General features: G+C 33.0%; 5 protein-coding genes across 5 annotated transcripts; 2 read left to right on the forward strand and 3 right to left on the reverse strand.

The window, feature by feature from the left end:
- Nucleotides 1-272: 272 nt before the first annotated feature.
- Nucleotides 273-2405, forward strand: LOC104758745 (GDSL esterase/lipase 5-like). The gene is made up of 5 exons (XM_010481673.3): nucleotides 273-734; nucleotides 822-946; nucleotides 1437-1661; nucleotides 1751-2003; nucleotides 2100-2405. The coding sequence occupies exons 1-5, from the start codon at nucleotides 419-421 to the stop codon at nucleotides 2348-2350; spliced, it is 1170 nt and encodes a 389-aa protein (XP_010479975.1). The 5' UTR covers nucleotides 273-418; the 3' UTR covers nucleotides 2351-2405.
- A 392-nt stretch (nucleotides 2406-2797) lies between these two features.
- LOC104760024 (polyubiquitin-like) lies at nucleotides 2798-3301 on the reverse strand. The gene has a single exon (XM_087497002.1). It carries the CDS (start codon nucleotides 3299-3301, stop codon nucleotides 2798-2800), a length of 504 nt encoding a protein of 167 aa, XP_087353128.1.
- Nucleotides 3302-10289: 6988 nt separating this feature from the next.
- LOC147924901 (uncharacterized) lies at nucleotides 10290-10852 on the reverse strand. The gene has a single exon (XM_087494156.1). The coding sequence runs from the start codon at nucleotides 10848-10850 to the stop codon at nucleotides 10290-10292; it is 561 nt and encodes a 186-aa protein (XP_087350282.1). The 5' UTR covers nucleotides 10851-10852.
- A 1011-nt stretch (nucleotides 10853-11863) lies between these two features.
- Nucleotides 11864-12730, reverse strand: LOC147924902 (uncharacterized). The gene has a single exon (XM_087494157.1). It carries the CDS (start codon nucleotides 12492-12494, stop codon nucleotides 11994-11996), a length of 501 nt encoding a protein of 166 aa, XP_087350283.1. The 5' UTR covers nucleotides 12495-12730; the 3' UTR covers nucleotides 11864-11993.
- Nucleotides 12731-13533: 803 nt separating this feature from the next.
- Nucleotides 13534-15324, forward strand: LOC104758744 (GDSL esterase/lipase 1-like). The gene is made up of 5 exons (XM_010481671.3): nucleotides 13534-13987; nucleotides 14066-14193; nucleotides 14292-14525; nucleotides 14607-14862; nucleotides 14939-15324. The coding sequence occupies exons 1-5, from the start codon at nucleotides 13720-13722 to the stop codon at nucleotides 15181-15183; spliced, it is 1131 nt and encodes a 376-aa protein (XP_010479973.1). The 5' UTR covers nucleotides 13534-13719; the 3' UTR covers nucleotides 15184-15324.
- The last annotated feature ends 616 nt before the right edge of the window (nucleotides 15325-15940 follow it).

Here is a 15940-nt window from a genome sequence, read left to right on the forward strand (position 1 = left end):
CTTTTTCTATTATTACTGTTGTTAGTTAGTTACAGTGCTACTAATAAAATGTAATCCAAATTAACATTAAAAGGTGTATGCAGGAGTTATAAGAGTTAAACGTATGACACAAAATTTGGTGTTCACAATTATAAGAGTTAAACGTATGACACAAAATTTGGTGTTCCTCCTATTGTGAAGAAATTAATTATCTCACGGTTAAGAATAATAAAACAAATTTAAACATTTGACTTTGATATATAAAGTCTTTGTATAGTATAGGGCTTTTACATAAGTGTGGACACACATTTTTATATTATAAATAGATACATAGTCTTGTCGACAATCGACATGTCTATAAGTTAGATAGAAAAGCAAATGATTTGGTCTATATATGGTTAAGTACACACACAACACGAGTCTTAGAATTTTGTGGTGAATGAGAGAGTCAACATTAATGGAGATAGTCAGAAGAAGAAGAACTATCTCCTTCTCCTTCTCCTTCTCCTTCATCTTCTTAATTCTCTTCTCTTTTAACGTTATCTTTCTCGTCGGAGCGAAAAATTCTCACGACGGTGAGAATAATGTGACGACGGCCTTGTTCCTCTTCGGAGACTCTTTCTTGGATGCGGGAAACAACAATTACATAAACACCACAACACTTGACCAAGCTAATTTTCCACCTTATGGTCAATCATTCTTTGGCCTCCCCACCGGAAGATTCTCCGACGGTCGTCTCATCTCCGACTTCATCGGTATATATATATTAGTCTTATAATAGCTAGCTCGTGGTCTTATATAAATATATATAGTATTGACGATAATGTATACGTTAATGATAGCGGAATATGCGAATTTGCCGTTAATTCCGCCGTTTTTGGAACCGGGAAATAGTCAAAAGAAGCTTTACGGCGTCAACTTTGCGTCTGCTGGTGCTGGTGCTCTTGTAGAAACGTTCCAAGGTTCGGTACGTTAATCATCTCACTAATCTTTTTATTCAATTCTAATTCTCTTATGTTTTTTTTTTTGTATTTGCAGTGAATCGAATAAATAGATATATCATTTGATTGACTTTCGTTTAATTAAATTGGTATATAAATTTGATTGAAGTTCATTTTTATATAAGTAAATATGTTTGATTAAATGATTGCATATGGAGGTGTTGAGTTTTGACCCGATTATCGTGGCTAAATTAATTGAACAATCTTCTTTATAATGTTTTTTTTTTTTGGTCCTACCGACGATTTATTTTGTATCGTCTTTTACATGCTTTATTTAGATATAAATTTATAATATATATAAGCATTATACCTTTTTATCATTATTTAATTAGAGAAAATGTAGTACCCACTTACTTGTTTAGGACAATTAGGTTTTTGAAAAATTAAGGTTAATTAGGTAAGATGTATTATTCTATGTTGTACAACGTGGTGACCAATTCTCCTAATAATTGTAAGGTGATAAATTTGAGAACACAATTGGATCACTACAAGAAAGTGGGGAGATTGTGGAGGACAAGATTTGGTAAAGAAGAAAGCAAGAAGAGAATCTCAAGAGCTGTCTATTTGATAAGCGTTGGGAGCAATGACTACTCAAGCCTTTTCCTGACCAATCAATCTCTTTCCATTTCAATGTCTCAACATGTTGACATTGTCATTGGTAATCTGACTACATTCATTCATGTAAGTTCATCATCATCATCACCATCATCTTCATAATATAAAACTTATTTTTTTTGCATTCATTTATTCCTTATATTGTTTTGTAACAGGATATATACAAGATTGGAGGACGTAAATTCGGGTTCTTGAATGTGCCGGACTTGGGTTGTTTTCCGGCTTTACGAATACTACAACCAAAGAGTGATTCTTGCTTAAGAGATGCTTCAAGATTAGCAAACATGCATAACAAAGCTCTGAGTAATCTCCTGTTTAAGATGCAAAGACAAGTGAAGGGCTTCAAGTTCTCCCTCTTTGACATGAACAAAAGCCTTAGACTCAGAATGCAAAACCCTTCTAAATTTGGTGAGTGGGCTCTTTGTGAATTCTGTTGGCTCTTCTTTAAATGGCCCATTATAACATATGTTCATAACTCGATACCCTTTTTGTGATAACTAAAAGGGTTTAAAGAAGGGGAAGAAGCATGTTGTGGAACTGGGAAGTTGAGAGGAGTATTCAGCTGTGGAGGGAAGAGAATTGTGAAAGAATATAAACTGTGTGAAAACCCTAAAGATTATATCTTTTGGGATTCACTTCACCTCACACAAAATACTTATAACCAGTTTGCAAATTTAATTTGGAAGGGTGGGCACATGTCAGATTCTCTAGTGGTTGGCCCATACAATATCAATAAGTTATTTCAGATTCCTTGATATGAATGTATTACACTATATAATACACATGAATGTTATGTTCATTTGATACAAACATTTTCGTTCATTTAAAATAATGTGATGTCATGTTTTCCGCTGCTCCTTTCTCTCGCATCAAAACTAACAAGCGTGATAGCCAAGTTGTATTGTTGTTGAATTGGTAATAGTAAGTAATGTTTACACTAATTAGTATTGAAAAAAGTCAAAAAGAAATCTGTTTCCAACAAAATTTTCCTGTATGCATGGCTAACTAGAAGGTTTTTCTAAAGAATATATGGTATAATTAGAAAATTGGAAATGAAAAGTTGCTCAAATGTCTTGATTAAAAAGAGAATTTTTATAAAAAATACAAAACATCTTGAAATGATTAAAAATCCACTAATGGCATATTCTTTTACAAGAAAAAGGAGAAATACAAATATGAAATACCAAATTAGCCGCCAAGTCTTAGTGACATATCAAGTGAAGGATCGAGTTGTTTTGGATGCTGTAGTCGTCTACTCTGAGACCATCATCGAGTTGCTTGGTTTTAAACAACAGCGTCTGCTGGCGCACTGGGATGCCTTCTTTCTCCTGGATCTTGGCCTTGACGTTTTCAACTGTGTCGCAGTTTTCCACACTCAAGGGGAAGCTCTTTCCTGCCACAGACTTTATAAAAATATACATGAATTCACAATGACGAAGGTCTGGTCCAGTATTTTGACGGGTCGTAGGATCTTCGTGGATCATGAGGTCGACAATTTTGGAGCTATCGACTTCGAAGTTGATCGTTGTTTTTCCATCCCGAGTATCTTCAAAACGCCGCATGACTGTACTATGACGAACGGTCGGTCGAATATTTCGGTGGGTTGGGGTAGCTTCTTCGTCGATTTTGAGGTCGATGGGTTTGGAGCTATCGACCTCTAGGTTGATCGTTGTTTTCCCATTGACAGTCTTCATAGAAATCTGCATTTTCGACCACGTACGTACTCCAGAGAATTTGAAAAGTTTTAAACAATATCGAAATATGAGACCAAAGCAGATCCAACTCTTATATTCTGAATGTCTTATAGATCTTTGTGGGAATTTATTTTGTTTAACAATTTCCCATATTATTTCATTTATTATTTTGACGGCTTTTTGAAAACGTCGTTTTGATTACTCGGCTAGTCGGCTGTAATCGACCGTCGTGAAGAAACCAAGTAGTGCATGACTCTTTGGTTTCTTTCCTTTACAAATTTCGATTTTCAATAATCCCCTTTTTAATAAAAAGGAAGTACACAACATAGTTTTTGTGGACTTTATGTTTTTAATAAATGGTTACAAATATGTTATAGATGGGTTATAGATTAATCTATATATTAATATTAATAGTTGCATTTGTTTATTAAGGATATTCCAAACTTTTTTTTTTTTGTGCACCAAGATTTTATATCATGCTAAATCAACCTCCAAGGGGGAAAAGTTACAAAGGGAGGAACCAAAGCTAAAACTCCTTGATCCAAAACAAGATCAATAGCCGAATAAAAGCAGATAGATTGATAGAACAAAGTAATCCTAACACATCGACAATAACTGAAATCGTTGAATCCTTGATCTTGATCCTTGATAACAATAAAGCAGATAAGTGAGAAGACACCTTGGACAACACCACTCACATGAGATGAGATGTTGCACGAGATTGAGTCTACCACATGGGCAGATAAAACAATCCACAATTGGGCTGCAGCGACAAAGGTGACAGGGCACCAGGCTGACGAGCTAACGAAACTATCAGAGAAAGAAATCTCTGGGAAGCATCCCTCAATAACAGGTGCTGGCCGCACAAAACAATAGCAGCAGTTGAAGCACCACAGAAGCAAGTGTGGCGGTTGAATGCTTTTCTCCAAAACTTGGACAAAGAAGCAGAGGCAAGGTGGAGGATAGAAGTATATCGAGTCCAACCACGGTAATGGATAGAAGTATATCCAAAACACAAAGCTCTTCTAACACCGGCGACTCCTAAGTAGACCGGTGGCTCCCATTGCAGAAGAAAACAAACCCTGCAACAAGCTCTAAAAGCTCCAACAAAGATCCAAGAAGTATTGGACCAGGCCCACCAAGAAAACAACTTCAGGGGCCTCCGCACAAGAACTAACACGGTCAAGACCCCATCACGGCGGCGGAAAAGAGGGTGGGAAACAAGGAACAGACCGAAAGGCACCAGCAGGAAGAGGCTAGCGGCGGAAGCGGAGATAACGGAACTCCCTAAAAACTTTGAGGGACAGCCAGATCCAGATCCAGATCCGAGAAGGGACCTCGCCACACCATAGAAAACGCCGGACAGAACACCGGTACACGGCGGTACCGGAGACAGGAGATCGGCTAAGGTGGTTGGAGAAGACAAAACACGGCGGAAGTAACGCCGGAGAGGAAATCGGAAGTGCGGTTTGAACCAAGAGTTGAAACTAAATAATTTTGGATTTGACGGGAGAGAACTGGAGCAGCAAAACGACGGCATGGTTCGATGCCGGCGAGCCAAAGCTACACCGGCGTCGGAGAGCGGTGGCTCTTTTGTCGATTCGGAAATGATGGCTAGGGCGAACGGTATCGAAGAGAGAGAAGAGAGCTCGGAAGCCACTTATTTTAAAGACTATGTCTTCTTCTTCTTCATGTTTTTATTCCAAACTTATAATTGATATATTAATGGTAACAAATAAAATCATGAATATTCCAAACTGTATTTTTGTAAGATTTTAGTCATATGTCACGTTGTTTCCAAAGATCAAACATAATATTACAAATTTATTTTCCACATATTTTATCGATAGACCACAACGTTAACCAAAGATAGATTACGAAATTGATAGATTGATTGGTTACAAGTTAAATAGTGGGTTACAAGATAAATTACGAAATAAAATTTAATCAGTGTTATAGCATGTGTAATTATCTAGAATCATTAACAATATAAAACTTACAAAATATGTGTTTTTTTTCAAGCCTTCATATTTAGCATATGATTTTATTGCATAATGTTTTATCCAAAAGAAAATTTTTAAAAACAATAACATAAATTATATTTTATATTAAAAATACAATATAAATAAAATGAATTTCAACCCGTGCTTTAGCACGGGTCTTAATCTAGTTGTAAAATAATAAACACGCCGTATTATAAAGTTCTTTGTCAATAAACAATTATTAAAGTTCCATTACTGTTATTTCTTAATTTTTTTTTTGTTTTTTAACTTAGTTTTTCAGTCTTTCCTAAGTTTTCACACATGAACAACCATTTTTTCCATTTCCATTATTAATTTAGGTTATTTTGGCCAATTGGCCCGTCAATTATTATGATATCTTTTTTTTTTCTTTTACAATATACGCCAACGCCATCGTATCTTGTTAATATAAATAGTGCTATATTTTCCCCAGAATATGTATATGAGGGTCAAAATAATATTTTAATATGGATAAAATAAAAATATTGCAATGTTTGGTTAGTATTACGAGTGATCCACAAGAAAACGCTTCCTTCTAGTCTTGTACGTAACTTTCTTCCGCGTCGCACATGATGTGTCAATTTTAATTTAGAGAATTGTGAAAGAACATAAATTGTGTGAGAATCCTTAAGATTATATTTTTTGGGATTCACCTTATCTCACACAAAGTACATATAACCAATTTGCCAATTTAATTTGGAATGGTGGGCACATGTAAGATTCTCTAGTGGTTGCCCCATACAGTATCAATAAGTTATTTCAGATTCCTTGATTTGAATGTATTACACTATATAATACACATGGATGTTGATTATGTTCATTTGTTACAAACATTTTCGTTCATCTCTAGATCTAAAACTTCAGAGTAGTGTGATGTCATGTTTTTCTTTACTCCGTTCTCTCGCATCAAAACTAACTATTGCGATAGCTAAGTTAATTATATTGTAGTTTAAATGGTAATATAGGTGGAGCAAGAACCTACATTAAATGATGTGATAAGACTGAAATAATATATATATTTTAGATAATACATTAAATGGTTAGAACCAATTCACTTATTATTAATTGGTTTTAAGTTGGAACCCCATAGCAAACTCTAATTTAACATGATATTAGAACCTATACATGTTGGCCAATTAATTAATCTGACATGAAAAGATGTCTGATCACCCTATTAATTAATAGCCTAAAGGAATGCCTAATTCTATCGAAATAGCTAAAAAAGAAAAACATTATCTCGAGGGAGCGTAATGGATTCTGTTGAGATTAATAGCTATAAGAGCCATTATCTCGAGGGAACGTGTGGAAAAATATCTCATATTGAAAAATATGATGAGACTTAAATAATATAAGAGTTAGGGCCAATCCACTCGTTGCCATGAGTTTTGAGTGGGAATCCACACCAAACTCTAAATTTAACAATATACTAATTACATTTATATGTTTTCACTAACTAGTATGAAAAAATGTCTTTTCAAAATTTTAGTTGGAAATAGAATTTTCCTATATGGCTAAAAAAGTGTTAAAATGTTTTTTTTATATGGTATTCTAGGAAATTGGGAATGAAAAGTCGCTCAAAATGTCTTGATTAAAATAAAAAGACATTAAGAAAAATATACAAATTAAACATCTTGACTTTGTTTCTATGAGGACCAAATTTTGTTTCTTCAAGTGGAACTAGAGGCTTGCTATACATTACAATCAGAGCCGGCTCCAAGCACAGGCTGATGAAGCATGTGCGGCCCGGTAATAATATGTAAATTTTCGGCCTTCAAACTGTTGTTTATGTCTCTTTAGTGTAGTGGTAAAGGTGAACAACTTTACAGCAACAACTTTTACAATTTTTTTTTTCTTTTTTCGGTCTACTAAAAAATTGGCCTTAATATAGTTTTGGGCTTGTGGCTCCAATATATTGTGCGACGGCTCTGATTACAATATAAGCATCTTTGTCTCATCCGATAGATTGCCAAGTCTTTAAAACGTAAGTGCCCGAAAATGGTAAAGATAATTCCATCATGGCGAGAAGAAAATATCATCAACGTCGGTTCTACGGGTTGCTTCTATGACCATGCAAAGAAAATTAAAGGCAATGAAAATCGTAACCATTACTTTTAACCAGTCGCAAAACAAACAATGGAAGTGACGCATTAACCAGAAAGATCCAACGACTACTAATTAATCTATAAAATAATAACAATCCAAATAAATGTGACCAACAGTTGTGTTTTTTCAATCGTACCTTTTGGATATTTTTTGAAAAGTCGTGATGGATCATTAAAACGGTTATTTATGTAAAGTTACAACGGTTCACTGTAAAATTGTGCTGTTTGGAACATTCATATCTTTTGAAATCTATATATATTTGTCTGTTTGAACTGTTTTCATTTTTTTACCATGATACAAAATCAACTAAAATTTCAATCTCAAGGGTTTATACATTTTTCTAAATTATTTTCTAATATTCATTCTAGAAATTCCTCTAATTCTTGATTTAACATTTTTGGAATGATGAATCTAATTTACATCTTTTAGTTAATTTTAAAAATAAAAGTTTAATGAAAATACCTAGAGTGTTTTTCGGAGATTTCGATGGATTACATAGTGAGTTTTTGGATTTGACTTTTCAATATATTTAAACCCAATCCGAATAAATACCACCAAAAGTTGTGTTTTTTCAATCGTACATTTTGGATAATTTTTAAAAAAAATCTGTAAAAATTTAATGTTTTACAAAAAGTTGCGATTGTTCATTGTAACGGTTTTTTTGTAAAGTTGCAATTGTTCATTGTTGAGTTGTGATTATTCGACTATTCATATCTTTTGAAATCTATCTGTTTGAACTGTTTTCATTTTTTTGCCATGACACAAAATAATAGAAAATTTTAATATCAACAGTTTTTACAGCTTTCTAAATAATTCTCTAGCATTTATTCTTTTAAAAGTAAAGAAACTTTTCCAATTCTTGATTTAACAAAAGATTTTTGGAATGATGAATCTAATTTACAACTTTTAGTTAATTTTAAATATAAAAATTTAATGTCTATATATAATAGCAATCCAAATAAATACAACCAAAAGTTGTGTTTTTTCAACCGTACCTTTTGGATATTTTTTAAAAAAATTTATAGAAAATTAAATTCTGTGTTTTACAAAAAGTTGCGATTGTTCATTGTAACGGTTTTTTTGTAAAGTTGCAACTGTTGATTGTAAAGTTGTGTTTATTAGAATATTCATATCTTTTCAAATCAAGATATATTTGTCTTTTTGAACTGTTTTCATTTTTTTCCATGACATAAAATAATATAAAATTTCAATATCAACAGTATTTATAGCTTTCTAAATTATTCTCTGACATTCATTCTTTTAAAAATAAAAATATTCCTCCAATTCTTGATTTAACAAAAGATTTTTAGAATGATAAATCTAATTACAACTTTTAGTTAATTTTAAATATACAAATTTCATGAAAATACCTAAAGTTTTTTTTCAAGAGTTAGATGGATTATATAGTGAGTTTTTGAATTTGACATGTCAATATGGTAATAAATATGTCTTCTATCTAAAAGCAGTTTATATGGATTATTAGGTGAAATCAAGTGCAGACACAACATTTGCAATTTTTCGTAACATCTTTTCATAATTTTTTTTTTAATTCTAACGGTTGTATCTTTTCATTGTAAAGTTGTATCTTTTCACTATATTTTATTTATACCTTTTCATCATAACTTTTCGGTCTAATAGGTGTGTCTATTTAAATAGTCATGTCTTTTAAACTCTCTTTATATTTGTCTCTTCATTAGTAACTAACAAGTTCATTGAAACAATTTTCCATATTATGTTGAATCTAAATAATTAAATATTAATATCTAGTATTCAACGCTATTCTATAATCTAACTAAAATTTTAGAAATGATTATAGCAATATAGAAATTTAATACAACTTAATATATAATTTACATTTGTGTCTATTTTTATCATAACTTTTTGTTAAAAAAATAGTTTAATATTTAAAAATAAAAATAACAATCTGAATAAATATGAACAACAGTTGCGACTTTGCTTAGTATTTTTTGTAAGAAAATTGTTTTGATTCTTTTTTTTTTATTAACTCAAACAGTTGTATCTGTTCATTTTGGAGTTGTGTCTTTTATTATATTTTATTCATATTTTTTCATTACAACTTTTCGTTCTAATAGGTGTGTCGATTTAAATAGTCATGTCTTTTGAACTTTCTATATATTTGTCTTTTCATCAATAACTAACATATCATTGTTCGTTGAAACAAATGTTCTGTTTTATGTTTAATCTAAATAATTTGAATATTAATATCTAATATTCAACGTTATTCTATAATCTAACTAAAATTTTAGAAATAATTATAGCAATATAGAAATTTAGTAAAACTTATAGAATTTACGGTTGCCTTACGTCTATTTATCGTAACTTTTCGTTAAAAACTATCTTAATATTTAAATTTTATATTATTTTGTTTTAATTATAACTATTTAAAAGAAAATTATATTTACTCATTACAACCATTAGTTCAATATTCTCAGTTATGATCACTTTGTCATAATGATTTTTTTAATTGTAGCTTTACCATAATTCTTCATAAAAACCTTATATTTATAATACTTTAAACAATATTTTTTTGCAAAGTTGTGTCTATTCTACATAATATTTTTTGTTATAAGTTTTATTTTTATGGTTGTGTTTTTAGTAACAGTTTATGTTTAATGTTTATGTATTCAAATTATTTTATTACATTCAAATGATTTTATAATGTATAATTTTAATTTTTAATTTTTTTTTCTGAAATACTTTTCTCGCAACATCGCGAGGTCCGAGTACTAGTTTATTTAAAAAGAGAGAAATTAAGCAAAAACAATATACAAGACATCTTGAATTTATTAAAACACTGACTTTACTACCAAGAAAATAGAAATACGAATATAAAACTCCAAATTAGCCGCCAAGTCTTAGAGACGCAGTACCAAGTGAAGGGTCGACTGCTTCTGGATGTTGTAATCCGCTAAAATGCGACCATCTTCAAGCTGCCTCCCGGCAAAGATTAGCCTCTGTTGGTCCGGTGGTATGCCTTCTTTATCCTGGATCTTGGCCTTGATATTATCAATAGTGTCAGATTGTTCCACCACTAAGTCTATGGTCTTTCCTGTCAAAGTCTTTACAAAAATATGCATGCTTCCACCGTGACGACGAAGGTCCGGTCCATTATTTCGACGGGTCGGGTTTTCGCTTCCACCGTGACGACGAAGGTCCGGTCCATTATTTCGACGGGTCGGGTTTTCGTCAATCTTGAGGTCGATAGTTTTGGAGCTATCGACCTCTAAGTTGATCGTTGTTTTTCCATCCCGAGTATCTTCAGAACACCGCATGACTGTACTATGACGAACGTTAGGTAGAATATTTCGGTGGGTTGGGGTTGCTTCATCGTCGATTTTGAAGTCGATGAGTTTGGAGCTATCGACCTCTAGGTTGATCGTTGTTTTCCCATTGACAGTCTTGATAGAAATCTGCATTTTCGACCACGTACTCCAGAGAATTTGAAAAGTTTTAAGCAATATCGAAATATGAGACCCAAAGCAGATCCAACTCTTATACTCTGAATGTCTTAGGGTTTCTTTCAATAGATCTTGGTGGGAATTTATTTGTTTACAATTTTCCATATCTTCAATCATTTATTAATCTGACGGCTTTTTGAAAACGTCGTTTTGACTCGGCTGTAATCGACCGTTGTGAAAGAACCAAGTAGTGCGTGACTCTTTGATATTCTTTACAAATTTAGTTTTTCAATAAATTGTAAAACAAAAAAAAGAAACAGGCCGTATTAAAACTTCTATGGGTCAATAAACATCTATTATTGAAGTTCAATTACTGTTAATTCTTAATCAGAGTTTAAAAAAAAAAAAAAAACTTGAGTTCTCAATCATTCCTAAGTCATCACACATGAACAACAATTTCTTCCATTATCAATTACAGTTTTTTTTTCTTTTACAATATATATACGCCACCTTATCTTGTTAATAAAAATCTTGCTATAGTTTTTCCAGAATATGTCTATGAGGGTCAAAATAATATTTGCCATATAAAGAAAATGAAAAAAGTGAAATGATTGATTATTACTTATCCACAAGAGTGATCCGCAAGAAAACGCTTCCTTCTAGTGGATATTAAAAAAAAAAAAAAGATACAAAACATCTTGAATTTGTTTGTATGAGGACCAAATTTTGTTTGTTCAAGAGGAACTGGAGCTTGCAGAGTATTAATATATCAAGCATCTTTGTCTCATCCGATAGATAATTGCCAAGTTTTTGAAACGTAAGTGCCCGAAAATGGTAAAGAATAATGGTAAAGAATAACGATAATTAGTTGTCTTTCTGGCGAGAAGAAAAGATCATCGACGTCGGTTCTATATGAACATGCAAAGAAAATTCGAGGGAATGAAAATCCTAACCATTATTTTTAACCAGTCGCAAAACAAACAATATATGGAAGTGAGTCAGTGACGCATAAACCAGAAAGATCCAACGACTACTGATTAATTTATTTAAAAAGAGAGAAATTAAGCAAAAACAATATACAAAACATCTTGAATTTATTAAAACATTGACTACCAAGAAAATAGAAATACGAATATAAAACTCCAAATTAGCCGCCAAGTCTTAGAGACTCACCAAGTGAAGGGTCGAGTGCCTCTGGATGTTATAGTCGGCTATGGTGAGACCATCTTTAAGTTGCCTGCCTGAAAAGATTAGCCTCTGTTGGTCCGTTTGTACGCCTTCTTTATCCTGGATCTTGGCCTTGATATTTCCAATTGTTTCAAAGTGACCCACCTCTAAGCCTAGGATCTTTCCTGTCAAAGTCTTTACAAAAATAGGCATGCCTTCACCATGACGACGAAGGTCCGGTAAATCATGTCGACAGGTCGGGTTTTCGTCAATCTTGAGGTTAATAGTTTTGGAGCTATCGACCTCTAAGTAGATCGTTGTTTTTCCATCCCGAGTTTTTTCAAAACGCTGCACGACTTTGCCATGAAGAACGTTCGGTGGAATATTTTGACGAGTCGGTTCTTCGTCGATGTTGAGGTCGATGGGTTTGGAACTATCGACGTCCTCTAGTTTGATCGTTGTTTTCCCATTGACAGTATTGATAAAGATCTGCATTCTACCACGCACCCTAGTGAATTTGAAAAATGCTAAACAATATCGAAATATGAGACCAAAGCAGATCCAACTCTTATACTCGAATGTTTTAGGGTTTCTTTGAATAGATCTGATAGGTCCCAATCAAGAGCTTAAGAACACAAGAGTTTTTAAATGGATAGTTTAGAATTGAGTTTTAGGAGGTTGAGAAGAGATAACACCAATCCTAGAAAGCCAAATCCTCGCAAATACAACCTTATCAAATAAAAATAATAAAACGCAAAAACCAAAACCGATAACTCCTCTTCTTTCCCGACTTAATCCTCATAGCGGGGATTTGGTCGTCGTACTCGTACAGGCCTGATGGACCGCTCCATCTGTGGCCCATCAAGATCTTCGTGGGAATTTATTTGCTTACAATTTCCTATACTTCTGTCATTTATTAGTCTGACGGCTGTAATCGACCGTTGTGAAGGAACCAAGTAATGCATGACCGGTGACTCTTTGGTTTTCTTAATATATTGTATATTTTAAAAAAACTTAATTTTTCAATCTTTCCAAAGTCATCACACATGAACACTCATTTCTTCTATTATCAATTATAGATTTTTCTTTGGCGCATCAACTGCATGTTTTTTTCTTTTACATGTATACGCCATCTTATCTTGTTAATAAAAATATTGCAATATTTTTTTCTCGAATATGTCTATGAGGGTCAAAATAATATTTTCCATATAAATACAATTAAAGAAATTTGCAATGTTTGATTATTACATCCACTAGAGTGATCCGCAAGAAAACGCTTCCTCCTAGTTCTGTACGTAACTTTCTTCCACGTCGCACATGATGTGTCATTTTTTTCAGTTATATATATGCTAAACTTTCAGCAAGACGTGATTATAGATTTTTAAAACACCATGATGAAGTAAATTCAATATATTATTATGATTTCCACAACAATTTGAAATGAATATATTGACTAGTCGGTCTTTTATAAAAAAAAGGAGCAGGTAGAAATAGATGGATTATATAAATCGTGAGGCTGGCTTCGTCAACTTTCACACCTTCACTAATAAACCACATTTCGAAATCGAAAATTCAAAGTGTAAAACAATTTGACTACATGAATTAAAAAAACCTAACCAAATTTCCACAGGGATTACCTATTATCTACAAACAAAACAGAGCATTTATATATAAACAACACATATCATTTACTATAACACCAAGAACACAACATTTCAACATGGAAAACTCTAGATTAGCTTCGGTCTTCTTATTCGTTTACGCGATAATCCTATCGATCGGATCGATCATCTGCAAAGACAGCAACAATCTAGTAACGAACCAAGCCGCGTTGTTCGTGTTTGGAGATTCTCTGTTCGATGCCGGAAATAATAACTACATCGATACTTTCTCAAGATTCCGGGCTAATCTCTGGCCGTACGGCTTAACAACGTTCAAATCTCCCACCGGAAGAATCTCCGATGGACGTTTGATTCCTGATTTTCTCGGTAACAATTATAAAGTGTTCGATTCTATAATACTCTGTCTTCTCATTAGTTACTAAGTTTTTTCTACTTACGTGGCAGCGGAGTACGCTTGGTTACCGTTGATCCCGCCAAATCTACAACCAAGTAACGGTAATAACCAATTTACCTATGGGGTAAATTTTGCTTCAGGTGGTGCCGGAGCTTTGGTCGGAACCTTTCCCGGAATGGTATACTAATACTATATTTAATCAGTTAGCACAATTTATTACATCTATATAAAACGGTGAAATTTTTTCTTTCTTAATAATTTGTTACAATGTTCAAGGTAATAAATTTGGAGACACAGTTAAATAACTTCAAGAACGTTGAGAAGAGGTTGAGATCTGAGCTAGGAGATTCAGAGGCTAAGAAGATTTTCTCAAGAGCTGTTTATCTATTTCATATTGGAGCCAACGACTATATTTATCCGTCCCTTTTTGCAAATTTTTCAACTTCCCAATCCAATTCCAAAGAGAATTACTCAGATTTAGTTATTGGTAATATAACTATTGCAATCAAGGTAAATAAAAGTATATCAAATTAATCTCAAAATAATTTTTTTTTTTGGTTGAAATGAGAGAACGTGTTTCTGTGTCCTTAGGAAGTCTATAAAATTGGAGGAAGAAAGTTTGGATTCTTGAATTTGGGAGCGTATGATTGTGCACCAGCCTCATTGATTATAAACAGAACAAATATAGTATCTTGTTTCAAGCCGCTCACCGAGCTGATCAATTTGCATAACAAGAAGCTTCCTAATGTTTTAAGGCAGTTGGAGCGTGAACTATCCGGATTCAAGTACGCCCTTCACGATTATCACACTTCTTTATCCGAAAGAATCAACAATCCTTCAAAATACGGTAAATCAACACTCATAGTAATTACATGTAACTAAGTAAAATATTTTATAATTTGTGTTACGGTTTTGGTTTGAAGGGTTTAAGGAAGGGAAAAAGGCATGTTGTGGGACTGGACCATTGAGGGGAATCAATACGTGTGGAGGCCGAGTTTTGGGACCAGCACAAGGCTACGAGTTATGTGAAAACGTTACGGATTACTTGTTTTTTGATTCATTTCATTTGACAGAGAAGGCTCATCGACAGATTGCCGAGCTTATTTGGAGTGGACCGTCGAATGTTACCCGACCTCATAATCTCGAAACCCTGTTTGGATTGAAGTAGATATTGTCGATGTATACAATGCATATATAGGTAATTAGGTATGAAAATAAAGACGAGGTTACTATATCTTGTCTAGTCCTAGATATACGTCATGTTCTTTGTGTTGTTTATAAAATAATAAGAATTGATGAATGTTTGCAATTACAACCGCTCTGAAAAAAAAAAAATTGAACTACAATCACTGATACTTAGAAAAGGAACATGCATATGAGTATAAAAATCATGGGTTTATTAAGTACGGTGAGACCGTTTTGTTCGATCAGAGAATAAGAGATTGGGCATATCTTGCAGGTTTCATGTATATATTGTGCAAACAGTGTGTGTGAGCCATTTACTCACTTGTTTTTGATCGAAGTGTTGTATTTTGTTTCATCTCTGTAATTAGTCGGATGCTTCAGCAAAATACCTAGCTAAAATACATAAATGAGAAAAACCCCACTAATCTTAAGCATATGGGATTTTATATAATGTAAAAATTATAAATTCATAAGAAAAATAAAAAATAAATGAGCTCAATTATCTCAAACAATTCAGCCCAACACGAAAAATATAGTATGTTATACACAAATTGTGTAGCATAAATCAGAAAGAAACTATAGATTGTAATTTTATTTTATTTAACTCATAGGAAATACTAGATTATTCTTACTTCCCTAATATTGCCTTGAGCAAAACTTTTTATTAAGGGTCTTTAAAATCACAAATCAGTCGTACAGACCACAGCGGAGGATGACACGGGTAATAAAGTTAACTGATG

Source organism: Camelina sativa, chromosome 17, assembly GCF_030686135.1.
Source record: "Camelina sativa cultivar CO46 ecotype springtype chromosome 17, ASM3068613v1".
In the NCBI taxonomy this organism is placed as follows: domain Eukaryota; kingdom Viridiplantae; phylum Streptophyta; class Magnoliopsida; order Brassicales; family Brassicaceae; genus Camelina; species Camelina sativa.